Consider the following 15,521-nt stretch of genomic DNA (forward strand, 5'->3'; position numbering starts at 1 on the left):
TCAGGTTGGTATCGAACAATCCAACTCCTTGTGGAATTGTGTACTTCTTTTGTACTAGAACTTTGTCTGGAACAACTTTTGGTCTTGCTAACAGTGAAAAGTTTGTTTCGTCTTTTTGGTACAAAAGTTTTCTGTCAGCTTGTCATCTGGAATTGGTTCCAACAAACCTTTCTCGAAAAGAATGTTTACAGCTCTGACAATGTTGCACTTGCCTTTTCCGAAACAATGGGTTTGTAAGACTTTCGTTCAACATGAAGTGGTTGTGGACAATTACAATCTTCAACCATGGTAAATTGAACTCAACAACATAGTCGTCATGTGAAGAACCTTTAGTGTAGGTATGTTGACTCGGATATTGACATTTGCCAACGGTGCAATTTTTGCCAATTGACCTCTGAGAATGTACCTTGTCTTCACACATGACTCAAGATACTTCATCTTCTCTTCTGTAACAAGACCAGAGTTCCTGAGACATGTAAGAATGCAAGGTTCATTGACAATTGTTTCAATTGAATTGTAAATTCCATACCTTGTCAAGTCAATGTCAGACTTATTTATGAAGGGGAAGTATCCAGCATGTTGTCTGACTGCTTGAGGGTTAGGTTGGTACCATTCGAACTTGACACTTGCAATTCCTTCAATGCATTCAAAATGTCTGAGTCGGAGTCAACCATTTGTTCTCTCTTTGTAGTCTTGAAAGCGTCAAGAAGCATTGCAGCTGTTGTGACATTGCCATGTGCATAGTAAATGTGACCATCCAAATCTGTTATGGTCAATCTGAGATTGTTCCTTTCTTATTTCCATCTTGAATTGCAGCAAGTACTCCCATGAAGCCTTCTTTGTTCTTTCCTTCGTCAAGTTTACTGTAAAGGTTCGACCAGATGTAATTTGACTTCTAACTTCACGATACTTTTCATATGCATATCTTGTTCTTTCCATGGGAGCATGACCATCCTCTGCACTACCTTTTTTCCTTCTCAAAGGATGCAATTGTTCGTCATGTTTCCAGTAGAATCTGGCAAAGCCGTCGTGTCTTTCAACTTGAGTTCACTAACATCGAAAGGCATGTCCATAAGACGTTTCTTCTTCTAACCTCTCTAGTCTGTTTGATAATTTGCACGTGCTGTTTCCAAATCCATTTCGTAGCGAAGACCAGCCAGTTTGTCATAGACTTTTATGGTCTTCCCTTCCTATATTTAAAATTCTTCGAAACTCTCCAACCATATCTTTTGTAACTCTGCTTTTATTCTAGCAGATTTTCTATCCATTCTATATGGGGGCATTTTTATAAAAATAAAAAAATATTTTTTTCTTTACTTAACATAACCGCCTGCTGCCATAAGTCTTTGACGCCAACCCATACCAGCTAATGAAGGTTGACTTGGTTTAGTTTCCAAACTAAACTTTGGTTTTGGTTATCTTCAGTTTTTGGTTTTTCTTCTTCTATCGGTTTTTCGTCACTTTCGGTTTCTCTGACTTTACTTCACTTGCAGGACAGTTGTGTCGTCAACATCTCATAAATATCATATGCCATTTGTTTTTGTTTTCCTTTCAACTTTTTGTGTTTGTTGTAAAGTTTAGAATATTTCGACTCTAAGTCAATGAGATGTTCTATAATGAACTGTTGGTCAGTGAAGTAAACTTTTCCATCTGTTGTCTCGAAAGCTCCTTCAGACTTCAATATTTTATTTGTGAGAGTCTGTTTCTTTTTGAGATACTTGCCGTTCCATTTTTATGAAAGTGACTTTGTAGTTAGGGTTTGTATTTCCAGACCTGGCACTTTCTATTATTGAATTTTTCTCTTCATCTGTAAGTTCTTTGACAGTTTTGACAATGGTTCTGAACTTTTTGTTTGTGGTGTCAAATCTACCGTTTCAACTTCTTCGGTCATTTCATCTCAGTAAAAATTTTAGTTTGGTTTGTTTTCAACTGGTTGTTGTTTTTTTAAGTCGGTCTAAAACTTCCTGAGGTATAGGAAGAACTTGACAAACACGTTGTTAACTGCTGGAAGCCGACAAATCCATCTTGAACCCATTTGTCTCAATGCTGTATTGTTCATTTCATCTCAGTAAAAAACTTTACATTCCCCACGTTTGAGGCGGTTGAGGTTGGTTATTGTTTTACCCATTGTTGTGCATGGTTATATCCTCTGTTAAAGAATCTTTCACCTTGGTCCATATAGTGTCCTGCTTGGTTATAGTAGTCATTTGCTTTGTTATAATAGTTTCCTGCTTGTCTTCCTACATTGTCCATCCATCCTTGAACTTTTCCTCTTGTTTCAGGATTTGGAATAAGATTTGTTGCATCTCGTGCTACATCCCAACCTTTCTGTACAGTTTGTATATAGGTTGTGCTTTCTCTTAAGTATACCTAATGTACTCAAAATCTTCCTTCCAACTCCAAATACACCTCTGGCTATTGTTCCCACTGCGGGTAAAAATCTAGATGCAACTCCTGCTAATGCGCCAAATAAACCCATTTCTTATAGGATAAAAAATGACGAATCCAAACAAGGACCCCTATGTTTCTAAAGCGACAAAGAAAGCACTCATGATAAAAATCTTTAGTTCAACACCAAATGCTTGGTTTATGGATATCTTGGAAAACATTCCGAGAGTTAGAACAGATGGACCACCATACTGGTTAATATTTGTCGGTCAAAACACAAGATACTGTGAAGCCATACCATTATGGTCCAAAAATATTTTAGATGTGAAAACTGCTTTGACAATATTCGTTGACAAATACCATCCAACAAAACTGACATCTGACTGTGAAAGTTCTTTCAAATCAGATGATGTAAAAAACTATCTGCGTTCAAAAAATGTAAACCAATATTTCATTGTCGACCAAAACCATTCTGCTCTTGGTGTCATTGACGGTTGTATAAAAATGTTAAGAGACTTAAACCAACCACAAGGTGGTGAAGCAAATGAAATGTCATATGACGACAAATATAGACACTTCTCCATGGCAAAGATGAGACAAGTTTTAAATATTTACAATAGCCGTAAACAAAAAGGTTTGGGAAACCACTCCCCCGAAGAAATGAAAAACAACCCTGACTTAGAGAAAGACTATATATTTAATAATTTAGTCAAAAGAGACAAACAAGAAAGAATGCCGGGCTTCAAACTTCAGAAAGGTGACAAAGTAAAAATAGAAATACCTAAACGCGACCCATATGAAAATACTATTGACTATGACAACAATGGGAACCCGACAGGTACTCACATTCGTGTTCGTAAAAATAGAAGAAAGTATACAAGAGAATATTATGAAGTTTTAGGCAAACATGGCAAAATGTACACACTGCAAGCAGAAGATAAAACTACTATTGTCAGACCTCGTTTCAAACTTGTCAAAGTTCAAGGTGGTATACTTTCAAAGACAGTTCCTAACAAATATAAGACAACTCCTGACGAATATGCTAAAGAAGTTGAAAATGACGACTAAGCATTTCTATACCATGCGTAAACTGTCATGTAAGGTGGCATGTATTCTTTACTTTGTCCCGTTGTTTGCGTATATCCTGAAACGCGATGTGTATGGTCTCCTTCTCCCCAAGTGTCATCCCAGTAACCATTTATAGCAAACTTAACGTCGTCTTTAACATCATATCCTTTACCTTTTGTCATTGCTGACCAACCCCAATATTTATGCCTATGCAAACCTGCTTGAGATGTACTTAAATTTATGTAGTGACTGTGTGCAGGTAAATTTGCACCTGAAATCGTTTTACTTCCACCTGTTTCCTTTGAAGAGTTTGCACAATACAAAAACCTGTCGACTATTTGAGTCCAAGTTCCAAAACCTAAAACTGTTGCTGGATTTGTTGAATTCATTGACGTATAAATAGAGCCTATAGGATATAATGTTTGAAGTATTTCTGTCTTTAATGTTTGAAGCTCTGTTTTGTCTGCTTTCTTGTCTAACATTGCGGGTAGTTCATATGCTTCAAAGTTTCTGGCATGATCTTCGATATTCCTGCAACTCTTATCTTAATTGTTAAGAGTATCTTTTACGCTTGTACTCGGATTCTCTAAAGGTGCACTTGAACCAAGGTCAAAGTTCAGTATTATGCGTCTGCTCTAACAGTTGTAAAACTTGTATGTGTATGGTTCTTATTTGCTTTCTTCTCTAACTCATCGTTAACATAAGTTTTATCTGCTTTAAGGTCTAAACATCCTGAAACCCATCCTGTATCAGCTTTAGTTTTAAGAATCTTCGATGTCCATCCATGATACCATTCAACCCTTTCTATAATTTCATTATCTTTTTCATCCACATATTCCTTATCTGCTTTCTTCTCTAACTTACTAGCCACATATTCCTCATCCGCTTTCTTTTCAAGGCTAACGTTTAAGTCTGTTATTTCAGATATAGAATGTGTATGAGTCTTTTTAGAATATTCGTTTTCAGCTCTTGTCACTTCACTTGACATTTTATTGTCAACATATGTTTTGTCTGCTAGTTCAGGATGAGTATGTTCTTTTGTTGCATAAGCATTGTTAGCTCTTTCTTCTTCTTTTGCTATTGCATCGTCTACATATTCTTTGTCAGCTTTGTTGTCAACATCTGCTTTCAAAAGAAGTTCATTTATAGGTTTCTCGTTTAAAGTTCCTTTTGTTGGATTTATACAGACAGTATTGTTCTTCTTGTCTTGAAATAGAAACTCATCTGTTAAAGGGTTTAATGTCAGTTTTAAGTTTCCTTCTTTCAATGACTCAGATATCTTAGAATAGTTTGAAAAGTTTGTTGTGTTCTATTTTAGAGCTTGCATAATGAGTTGTCGGTTGTGTTGTATTTCTCTCATGGAAGCAATATCTTTCGACATTTTTATTCTAGATAAAATATGCTTCAATAGAGAAAAGAAAATTCAAGAGTTGCTACAACTAAACCATTAGATGAACTTTTTACTAATGTCGGTCAAAAGTTTGAGACAGAGACCGTAAAGCATGAAGGCTATCGTTTTGACTACCCATTAAGATATAAGAGACCCATCTGTCAAAAGCTATTGGCTTTCGTAGAATGAAGTTCATTTCAGAAGCCATACATGGTTTCCCATTTACGGTCGGTTTTGAAGTTCGATACTATAACAAAGAAAAACGTATGTATGAGAAATTTGAACAGGGAAAACTTTTACAAGTTAGTTTGCTTGTAAACTTAGAAACAACTCTTCAAGCTTTTCAAGAAAAAATAAACGATATCTATATCGAATATGCAAACAGTATAACATTGACGAGGGAGAGTACCATCTCGATATTATTTATGACAGGAAAAATGCAACTGTTAAAATCAATAGAATAGAAGACCTTGGAGAAAACGTTTATATTTCTACAAAATATAACAACTTGGCATGGTATAGATTTATGAGGATGTTAAATCAGCCTGCAGCATATCCAGTACACCCAGACTTTTATGAAGTCGAAAACCCTAATGGAACATATGAAAATGTTTTCGACCAGCTGCTATTATTGTTCATGCTTCATTTTCTGGCGCCCAAAACTCTTTCTTATGCTTGGCAAATGACTTTTACGAAAAACCTACAAAGTTATACGAACCACCAATGGAAGTATTTCAGACTTTCAAGTATGGTTTACTACAGATGGAAGAAAAGAATAATTCCATATACCATGCGTTTTACTTAGAACTTAGTTTCATATACAACTACTATCGAACGGTAAAAATATAATTTTTTAATACGGTTGAGGTGTTGGATTTGGTTGCCAACTAGACTGTGGTGCAGGTTCAGGCTGTTGTATAACAGGAGCTTTTCTTCTGGTTCAGGGTCTTTAGGTATAATACCAACAAACTGACCTACTCTTTTACCAATATTTTTGACTCCGTTCCAAATTCCTCTTCCTACGGTTTTTATTCCATTCCATATACCTCTTCCAACTCTTCTGAAGAAGTTTCCAATACTACTGAAGAAACCCATTTTACTATATGTAAAAATCTAATGTCCGCCTAGTCTTTTGCGTTTCCTGTTGAGTTCCATAGCATTCTTTAACTGGAGCTCATACATTCTGTTTCTCCTCTGGTAGAAAACATATTCTGGGTCAACTCCTGTGTTCGCGTCATCTGCATAAAGTTGTTTATATCCCACTTCAGGGTTTGATATAAAACTCTTTCCATCTCATATTTGCATACCATGGTGGCAAACCTAACGCAGCGTCATTTGACATGGCAGTTTGCATTTGTACATCTGTTGGCACTTGACCATAGTTTGCCATTGCAGTTTGTTTCTAACTTCATTTGGAATATTCTCTGGGTTTGGTTGTCCAGGTTGCTGTGCATTCGCTAAGTTCTGTGCGTCCATTTAATATTAGATAAAAATATCTCTTACGAGTACATATACTGAACATTTGCAGGCATTGGTTCATCTTCATATTCTCTGTACTTTTCTGCCACGTCAAATAAATAAATGACACAATGGAAAAAACCTAAAACAAGTAGTCCTATTTCAAACCACATTTACTTACTAATAAAATTTCTTTGTTATGACACTTTCTCCGGTTTATAGGACCTCTTCATATTCTATCTTGTCATATCTAAACTCATAGTCATGTATGTCCTCTAACCATTTCATGACACTTTCCAAACCACTTTTATCGGATGTAAAGTAAAAAGCATGGATGGTTATGTAAAACGTCTAAAGTTTCTAAAGAGTCTCTCAAAGTCCAGTCTACTTGGTATTGAAAATCCCATGTGTTATAGAACGGCGGGTCCACTATAAAGAAAACATTTTCCTTGTCTTTATATTTTCATACAACTCTGTCCAATAACATCTCACAAACTCTATACCTCAATATATTTTTCTATGTCCTCTTTGAAAACATTTGTATAGTTAAGATATAAAACTTTTGACATAAGTGTTTCAATGTCATGAACTCTTATAGAACCACTATATAATAGTCTAGCAGATATACTATCCCAGTCTATATATTCTGCTTTTTTCAAAACCTCTCTCACAATATTTTTCTTATCTAATGGTATACGTTCCATCTTACCTATAGGTATCTTTTCTTTTAACTCTTTCAATATATTGTTTGTGTCTGGTATATGTTTGAGACGGTCCATATAGTTGTCGAAGTCATTGCATATAATCTTTGAGCCTGGGAATATTGTATGGCACAAATGGGATATATAGAAACTTCCACCGAACAAATCTACAAATGTTAGACCATTCGGTAGTTTCTTAAGTTCTCTCAATATAATATCTTTACATTTACTCTTATTTCCAAAGAACGGTAACGGTGGTTTTGTAAAATTCATTTATATATAATAATAAAAATGTTTTTTCCTGAAAAGTGACAGAAAAGTGACAAAGCATGAAAACATATATAATTTGTGAAAAGTGAAACATTATATAATGTTTTCGACCCAGAAGAAGGCTTCTTCCCAGAAGCAATGGAGGAAGAAGAAGAGTCCTCCGAATTCACACCAGAAGACTAACAATTTTCCGAATAAAAACTTCATTTATACTAAACATCTTCGGGGCTAGAGGGCACGAAGTGCCTGGAAGCCCCACTGCCTTTTTTTTTTTTTAATTATCATTCTTTTTTAATAAATTAAGTTAATAATAAAAAATACATATTGTATTTCATTCAATATTTAGAGAGAGGGTCAAAGTTGCTATTTGTCACTTTTCCACAAGAATATAATGGGGAAAAAGTTATCATATAGTTGATCTCATTCACTGAGGTGAGAGATGCATGTAGTGTAATGTGATAAACAGTGGGATTGCTGCTCTAAGTCCTAGGTTCGAGACACATTGGCTTCATTTTTCTCTTTTTTATTGACGTAAACTATTCAATTTTTGTGTTATCCATTCAAATTTCAGAATTTTTTTTGCAGATTTCACGCTACATTCGAAGTTACCTTTTGTAACAACCACCACCGCCTACGAAAGACGAAAGTGTGTCACGATTTCACCCGGAAATCCGACGGTTGTTTAAGAGTAAGCACTTTTGGCACCTACTCTTCAATATTTATCCAATAAAAGGTAACTAAACTACTTTCGCCGATCCGATTTGCTCCATATTTAAAATATAGCTTGCATATGTAGAAGAAAAGCTAATTTTGAAGTACGCCCGAAATCCACCAACAGGATTTCGAGCTACTAAAAAAGTACTTTTAAATGTGATTTTTTTTATAAAAAATTAAATTTATTTTAAGATCAGACTAAAAACTAATTTTATGGAAAATCTATATCGACAAATTTATTACTTATTGGGTATATAGATTTTTTGATTATGGCGATTATGTCTGATATGCTTCCAATAAGCCAAAAAACATTTCATACTGATTTCTATAAAAGGTATCTTTATTATAGAAGTGTAAGCTATATCTGTTTGTTTTTTTATTATAACAAATTCAAAATTCTCTTATAAGGACTAGATGAAATCTGTATTATTAAATCATTAGCTAAATGAAGGTTCAAATAGAAAGTAAATATCAATTTATATGATACTGAAACCAAATAGTTCTTTTAATAAAAGATAACACGCTGAAAATTATTGAGTATTTGCAAATCTCAAAAATCTATTGGTGAATTTGGCTCAACTTTTAAAATTATAACATCCATATCAAATCATAAAAGCAGACAAAAATTAAAGCCAAACCTATCGGCCAATTTTTTTGATATTTTGATTTTTGAGGTATACTTTTAAAAGTGGATTTAAAGCACTGATGAAAAAACATTAACTTCTGTCGTTATGATTATTGATTTAGACAATAATGATTTTAATCTTTGATTATCAAAATACTAAAGTCATCTTTTTAACATTTGCTTGGTAGCATTAACTCAAGTCTAAAGTACTATTTTATGTGGCACTCTTAGAATTTTTGTATTCATTGTACACGCTGAAATAGTACCATTAAAGTTATGGCGGACTTTCAAAAAATAGTTTGGTCACCTTTTTGCAATCAGAATCTCTTGGATTTGTAAAATTTAAAATAATATAACAAATATATTGTGTATACATTATGTAATGTTATAGTAAAGTTAAAAGTTGTAAAAAATAAAATTGTTTAAATTATTAAATTATTCTTGAAAACCATGAATTTGAGGTAATGGAAACGGTTCCCTCTTTTCTTGAGGCATTCCAGCAATTACATACTTTGGAATTTCTGAAGAATTTTGTGATTCATTTGAAATTATTTCTTCATCTTGTCCATTTCCGTAATCTCCTTTTCCTTTTACAATCAATTTTCTTGCCTTTCGTCTTTCTGAGCGCGCAGATCGATATTCTTCTGTCTTTTCTCGTTCCGAGCGCAACTTTTTTTCTTTGTGCTCTTCAATAAGAGAATCCCGAAGGATAGGATGAATTGGCTTAATTCCTGATAAATTACGTAGTTAAAGTAATCCTTGATATCCTTCATTGTGGTAAATTGTAGCAATATCTGTTCTGCCTTCATATGAACTGAGATAATTTGTATGTTTTGGATTAAAACGGCATGATCGAGCATTATATGACTCATTTATATGAGTTGCATAATCCGGATTAACAATTTGAAAAACTGATCCGGAATCTTTTAAAAATTCGAGTAGATGATTTCTTGTATTTTCGTTTTCAAGTCCAGCTGTCCATATAAAATGTTCTTTTTCTTCATCTTTTGTGGAATGTAAACAATATTCTGGTGAATGATTTCCAATTAGATGATCTACGGCGTGGAGCCAATAAAATAGCTTCTGTTATTTTAAAATACTATTAAAAAGGTAATTACAAACTAAATCCTTAATATCAGTCCTTGATTCATATAATTTGCAATTAATTTTACAAAATTATCAAAGCAATACGCTAAATAATCAATGATTTTACTTCTCTAATAGATTTTTGCTATTATTTTTAAAATAATGTAGTGAAATACGATGATGTCAAAATTGGCAAATCTTCCCAAAATTGACAAGATCTTTGACGATGTAATTTCAGCTGCAATTTCTTGAGACACGCAAAATAACACTTCACATTAGAAATTACCCTTTTATTGGGCTTTTACTGAAGCAAAAACATGTTTAAAAGTGGAAAAGCAAAGAATTGAATCTGAAATGTTTCAGTTATTTTATTCGGTTATAAAAGTTTCAATAATTGTCGCTGTAATCTTGAAAGAGGTTAGTGTAGTCCGAATTCAGCAGCATATCTCCATATTTTATTTTGATAAGCTGAATCATCTGTATTCGCCAGCATTAGAATCACTGGCTATAGTAGGGTTATAATATTAAGTTAAACCATGATACTCACCAACCAACGGTTCAGATGGCAAATGACAAAACAATTGAGAAGTTTTACCAATAACAATTTTCATACAAATTTTAATATTTTATTTATTGATCCATAATGCATTTCCATGAATGCGGTTCAAATTCAGAGAAACCAAATAACACTATTGAAAATTTGTTTTGCACTCTTTGTTGATAAATGTTATAGAATATATTTTGATAAATTACAGGTTTGGATTTATCCCATTCAAATAAAAATTTTGAATTGATTACTTCAAAATCTTTTTTTTTCGTATGTTCCTTCAGCAGGAATCAATCATTAATTCTCCTGTGATGAAGGATTTCAAGGATCATATTAACTTGGTAGACCATATGTGCACGTTTTTTCCATATTTAACAGAGAATTCGATCGAAATTATAAATAGATCTGATTATTCAAGGAAAACAATCAGTCTTGATATATTTGACTCAGAAGTAGAAATTCTGCAGATGATAGATTTAAATATTTTGATGATTATTACAAAAAAAATGAAAAAATATATTTTTCAACTCGACCTTCTTAAAAACAAGTTGATATTTCAAGAGCAGCTCAGTTTTCTTCCATCATCTCTTATTACATATCAAACAAAAATGTTTTATATATTGGAAAATACCTTATTTTCATATCCAATTCAACCAAACTATCCAGCGGAACCAGCATTATTCCTTAAAGATATCAATGCTACAAATATTGCGATTTCTCCACATCAAAATGCATTTTTATTATATTCTCTCAATTCTCCAACGTTTTCTGTATATTATTTGCAAGCTGGTGTTGACCAACTTAAAGTTGTCAATGTCGGTTCTCCAATTATATCAATTGATTTTCTCATTACAACATATATCTCTGTAATTACGGCATCAGAAGATCAAACGATCAGGATATTCACAGAATCACAATATTCAACAGATTTTTCATGTACAGCAACGTTTTACATTGATTTTCCGATATTAAAAATTATAACTTGCATTTCTCGGAATGTTCGCAAAGAAAACGAAAAGGTTTCACCACTGTCTATTCCCAACTCATTCATTTTCCCTAGTTTTCCTAAAGAAGAGCATCTTGTTCAAATAACAGTTGATAATCCCGAGAAAAACACAATTTTCATGCAAATCAGAGCGAATTCATTAATCAGAATCATCGGATCTATCAATATACCAAAGAATTATACTCTTCCGTTCGAATGTGATTTACTTCACTCATGTGACCAACAGAAATACTCCTGTAGCATCTATACGACATCAATGAACAAATATGGACTATATTTTGGCGTTTTCAAGTTCGCAGATGCTATTTCTTTCTATCCATTGTATAATATAACTTTTATCTTCGGAGAAGTCAAGAAATTCATCAACCATTCACTGAAAATCGAGCAGACTGATGGAACAATACTCGATTTGAATACTTTGAACCATCACAAACTGGAAAAAATTGAAAATAAAATTATTAAAATTGGAAATCTTGATTTTAATTTCAATTTCGAGATAACAGTTAGTGATTATATACAATATGATAACCAAATAATGATTGTTGCATGCGGAAAACAGAAAAATTTAGTAATATTTACAAATTCTCAAAATGATTTGAAAATTCTTGAAATAAATGGCATAGAAGATGAGGTAACAGGCGTTTCAATACATTCGACTGATTTATTCTTAGTAACAACTGCAAATTCCTTAGAAATTTTTTATTATGAAATTGGAAACAAATTTATTAAGATTGCAAGCAAACAAGGCAAAAATATGAAAGCAGTATTTGTTCCTAATGATATTCCTACCCTTTTTATCTGTGAAAATCAAGTCGCAACCTTGAATATAATAAATAATTTTGAAATTAGTGATCCGATTGCGACATTTAAGATTCCTTCGTATAAACTGATTGATACATTAACAGATGGAACCATTGTTGCCGCTACAAACTCGTCAATTGACCATTTAACAGTTCCAAATGAATTTTTTCCAAAAATTTTTGACGGAAACAGTGATTTTGTGCGACAAACAGAGTTCTGTCTTGGTGTAATACCTGATAATCCAAACGAATCCATTGAAAAATGCATGAAAATCCTTCCACAAAATTGGGAAATTTTTGATCCATGTTCGAAACGGTTTTTGATACCATATTTCTTCAGAAATTTCATTGACATGCCGAGTATTGCCATGGAAATGTTCTCTATTTGGGCTTCTCTCTCTCCGAGACAAGAATTATTATTTAATTTCATGAATATTAAGTCTGTTGATGAATTAATAGAATCATACGTCCATTTCTGGGCCAGAGATGCAGAATCCCTCAAGAATTTCGTTGGTTCTTTCGTTGCAACTCATCAAATTATAAATGACAAGACAGTTGATATATTTGCGATGCTTAGCGTTGCTTGTGGTAAGAATGCAATTGCTTCAAAGACATTTTCCAAGTTCGGAAATGAAACTTTGGCAAATTTCTTATTACAAACGAAAGATAACAGTTCACAACGCAAAGCAAAGATCATGAAGAATGCTTATGCAGCATTGAAGGTCCATAGATACTTTTTGGCCGCAATGTTCTTCATTTTGAACCAAGATTTTCAAGATGCAATTCAATCTTTGAATTTATATCCGAATTATCAGATATTGATACAAAGATTGTTGGACCAGCCGATTGAGAAGTCCGGAATCCTCGGAAATTGGCTGAATAATGATAAAAATGAAGCAATGAAATTATTATTTGAAAAAAGATTGCCGAAATGCAATTCCATCTCATTGGAATACATCAGAGGGGAGATCTTATTCAAGATGAACTACCAGAGCAGAGTAACTCTCCTTAGATTGCAAGAAACTCCATATTTTATTGAAAAAATTCTCGAAATTTCGAAGAATTTTTCATCAGATGACTATTACAATGCAGATATAGCAGAGATAATAGAGAAACAACCATCTTCTGAAGCAAAAGAAGAAGAGGAAGATGATTCAAGTGAAGATTTCGATTTTGGATCGAAATTTGATGATGATTTTGAAGATTACGATGATTATGAGGACGAAGACACAAAAGAAGATGCTAAATATAATATAGGATACACAATAACAAAGAAATTTGTTGATTTACAGCCAAAAACTTTTATTTCCAATTTTTTGTCAAAACAGAAAAATTCAGAAAAACTGACAATTTTGCCAAGCGACCAAAGATTGGCATTTTTATTGTCATCGTTGTTTGCTCAGCCTAAAAGTGAAATAGCTGAACAATTAATTGACATGTCATATAAAATTGACAAAACCGTCCAAATTTCAATTATTTTTTGTGTCCTTTATGTCAACGGCAACTATTGTTTTCTGAACCTTTTGGACATGGAACTGGCTCGTAAATACATTGACAATGAAATGAAGAAAAGTGAAGTGATCAATCATATGGAAGTTCCATTTTTCTTCAAATGTTCTGCGAATGACAAGTTTAATATACAATTCTCTATTTTCACTGTTTTACAAGAGTTCATTTCCAAGATTATTTCTAGGGATTATCCATTAGTTATTGCTGTTATTGTGAGAAAATATGAAACAATGTTTTATCAATGCAACAGATTTTTTGTGTCAAATTTTTATTTGGCGCATACTTTGCAAAAAGTTCATCCTTCTCTACTCGAAAACATAGAGAACTCTGAACGAGCAAGGAAATCAATAGAATACGTGACAAGTATGAAATATGACACAATGTCACCTTTTATTTCAACAGCCATTGTCAAAATGAGAGAAATGGATTTTCCTACGGAAAAAAGTGTCACTTCACTTTGTTATTTTGGAGAAACCAATCCAACAATTGCGTATATAAGTGATGGTTCATTACAATTCATTTCCTTGGAAATACAAGAAATAGAATTGGTTGATTTTGTGTCACCTTTATTGAATTTACTTCCTGAAGTTGTAAAACAAGATTACGAAAAACAAAAGGTCAAAAGTGAGATGTTTAATATCAGATGGGGACCTGAAATAATCTCAAATAAATACACTTGTCTCGATGGCCGCAGAAACTCTGAGTTTTTCATTGTAGGAAGTGAAGATGGAATTTTATCTTTAGGTTTTGAAAGATTCATCACGAATTCACTCAAAATTTCATCATATCCCTTGAAAAAGATAAAATTCAACGCAAAAGGTGATCATATTGCTGTTGTTGATACTGTTGGTGACCTTTATTTGGCATGCGTTTATAAGATGAACGTGGAAAAAGTTGCATCTTCAATTGATAATTTCGATTGGTTGAATAATGATACACAGTTTGTTTGTATAAGTTCTTCAAGAGAAACTGTTATTTTTTATGATGTAATAAGTGGATATCATCCAATAAATGAGTTCCCTCTTCAACACCAACCATCGAAATACATGCCAATTGTTAAATTAAGGAGTGATATCTTCTATGGATGTGAGGATGGTTCTTTGAGTATGTTTGATATGACAACAGGAGGATATTCCCAGTTTATGAAGAATCATTTGAATGCTATTACTTGTTTGGAAAGTTCTCCATCGGAATCTTTCTTTGTATCATCTTGTGAATCAGGAACTGTTTATATCCAATACAAAAAAGCAAAAAATATCGCAGTAATTCCTTTGCACGCTTTTGGAGAAAAAGTTAATTGTTTGCATGTATCTAAAAGAGTTATCTGCATTGGATCTGCTCATGGTGTGAAATGCTGGGTCAGAGATGAAATATAGATTGTAATTATATAATTATATATGTTGTTTGAATATTAAATATTGGTTTGTATTCATAATTTTAGAGCAATCTTTTTTTAACTTACCACTTTCTAATACTCTTTTAATTAAAAAAAATATTCTTCGCAATTTTGCAGGAGCTCTGGTTCGGCTCAATTGCAAAGGATTTATTATATCTTTTGTAATTCTAATTCTTACTATTTGAATATGCAATTTTACTCTCTATAATACTTGAAGTTGATTTCACAATAAATTAAGCAAAATTTTTCTTTTTCTATTTAATGTTTTAATTGTGCATGCAATACAAAAAAAATCTAAATTTATGCTTTCTTTTTTGTCAAAAAAATTGAGAACGAGTCAGAAAGTGGCAAATGCACACTTAATAGCTTTATTGCTTTAATATATCACATTGAATAGATAGATTCATATTAAAATAAGATTTCTTTAATAGCTAGAAATCTATAGTGAAGCATCCTATAACTTATACAAATATGCAACATATTTACATAATATAGGGTGTCCAAAGGTGTGTTTAGCACAAACCTGAATACTGCGAATAGAAATAAACAAGTTACATATATAT

General features: G+C 32.8%; 1 protein-coding gene and 1 pseudogene across 2 annotated transcripts, besides 3 other annotated features; one reads left to right on the forward strand and one right to left on the reverse strand.

Moving 5' to 3' along the window:
* Positions 1-7,568: part of a mobile genetic element that runs on past the window's edge.
* Positions 4,002-4,837, reverse strand: TVAGG3_0608760 (annotated as a pseudogene). Its single transcript has one exon. A coding segment is annotated over exon 1 (836 nt).
* Positions 7,569-8,004: 436 nt separating the features above from the next.
* Positions 8,005-8,925: a mobile genetic element.
* A 1,588-nt stretch (positions 8,926-10,513) lies between these two features.
* Positions 10,514-14,995, forward strand: TVAGG3_0608780 (Rabconnectin-related family; the record flags this gene model as incomplete). Its single annotated transcript, XM_001578931.1, has 1 exon — positions 10,856-14,938. The coding sequence occupies one exon, from the start codon at positions 10,856-10,858 to the stop codon at positions 14,936-14,938; it is 4,083 nt and encodes a 1,360-aa protein (XP_001578981.1).
* A 455-nt stretch (positions 14,996-15,450) lies between these two features.
* Positions 15,451-15,521: part of a mobile genetic element that runs on past the window's edge.

Source organism: Trichomonas vaginalis, chromosome II (genome assembly GCF_026262505.1).
Source record: "Trichomonas vaginalis G3 chromosome II, whole genome shotgun sequence".
NCBI classification, from domain to species: domain Eukaryota; phylum Parabasalia; order Trichomonadida; family Trichomonadidae; genus Trichomonas; species Trichomonas vaginalis.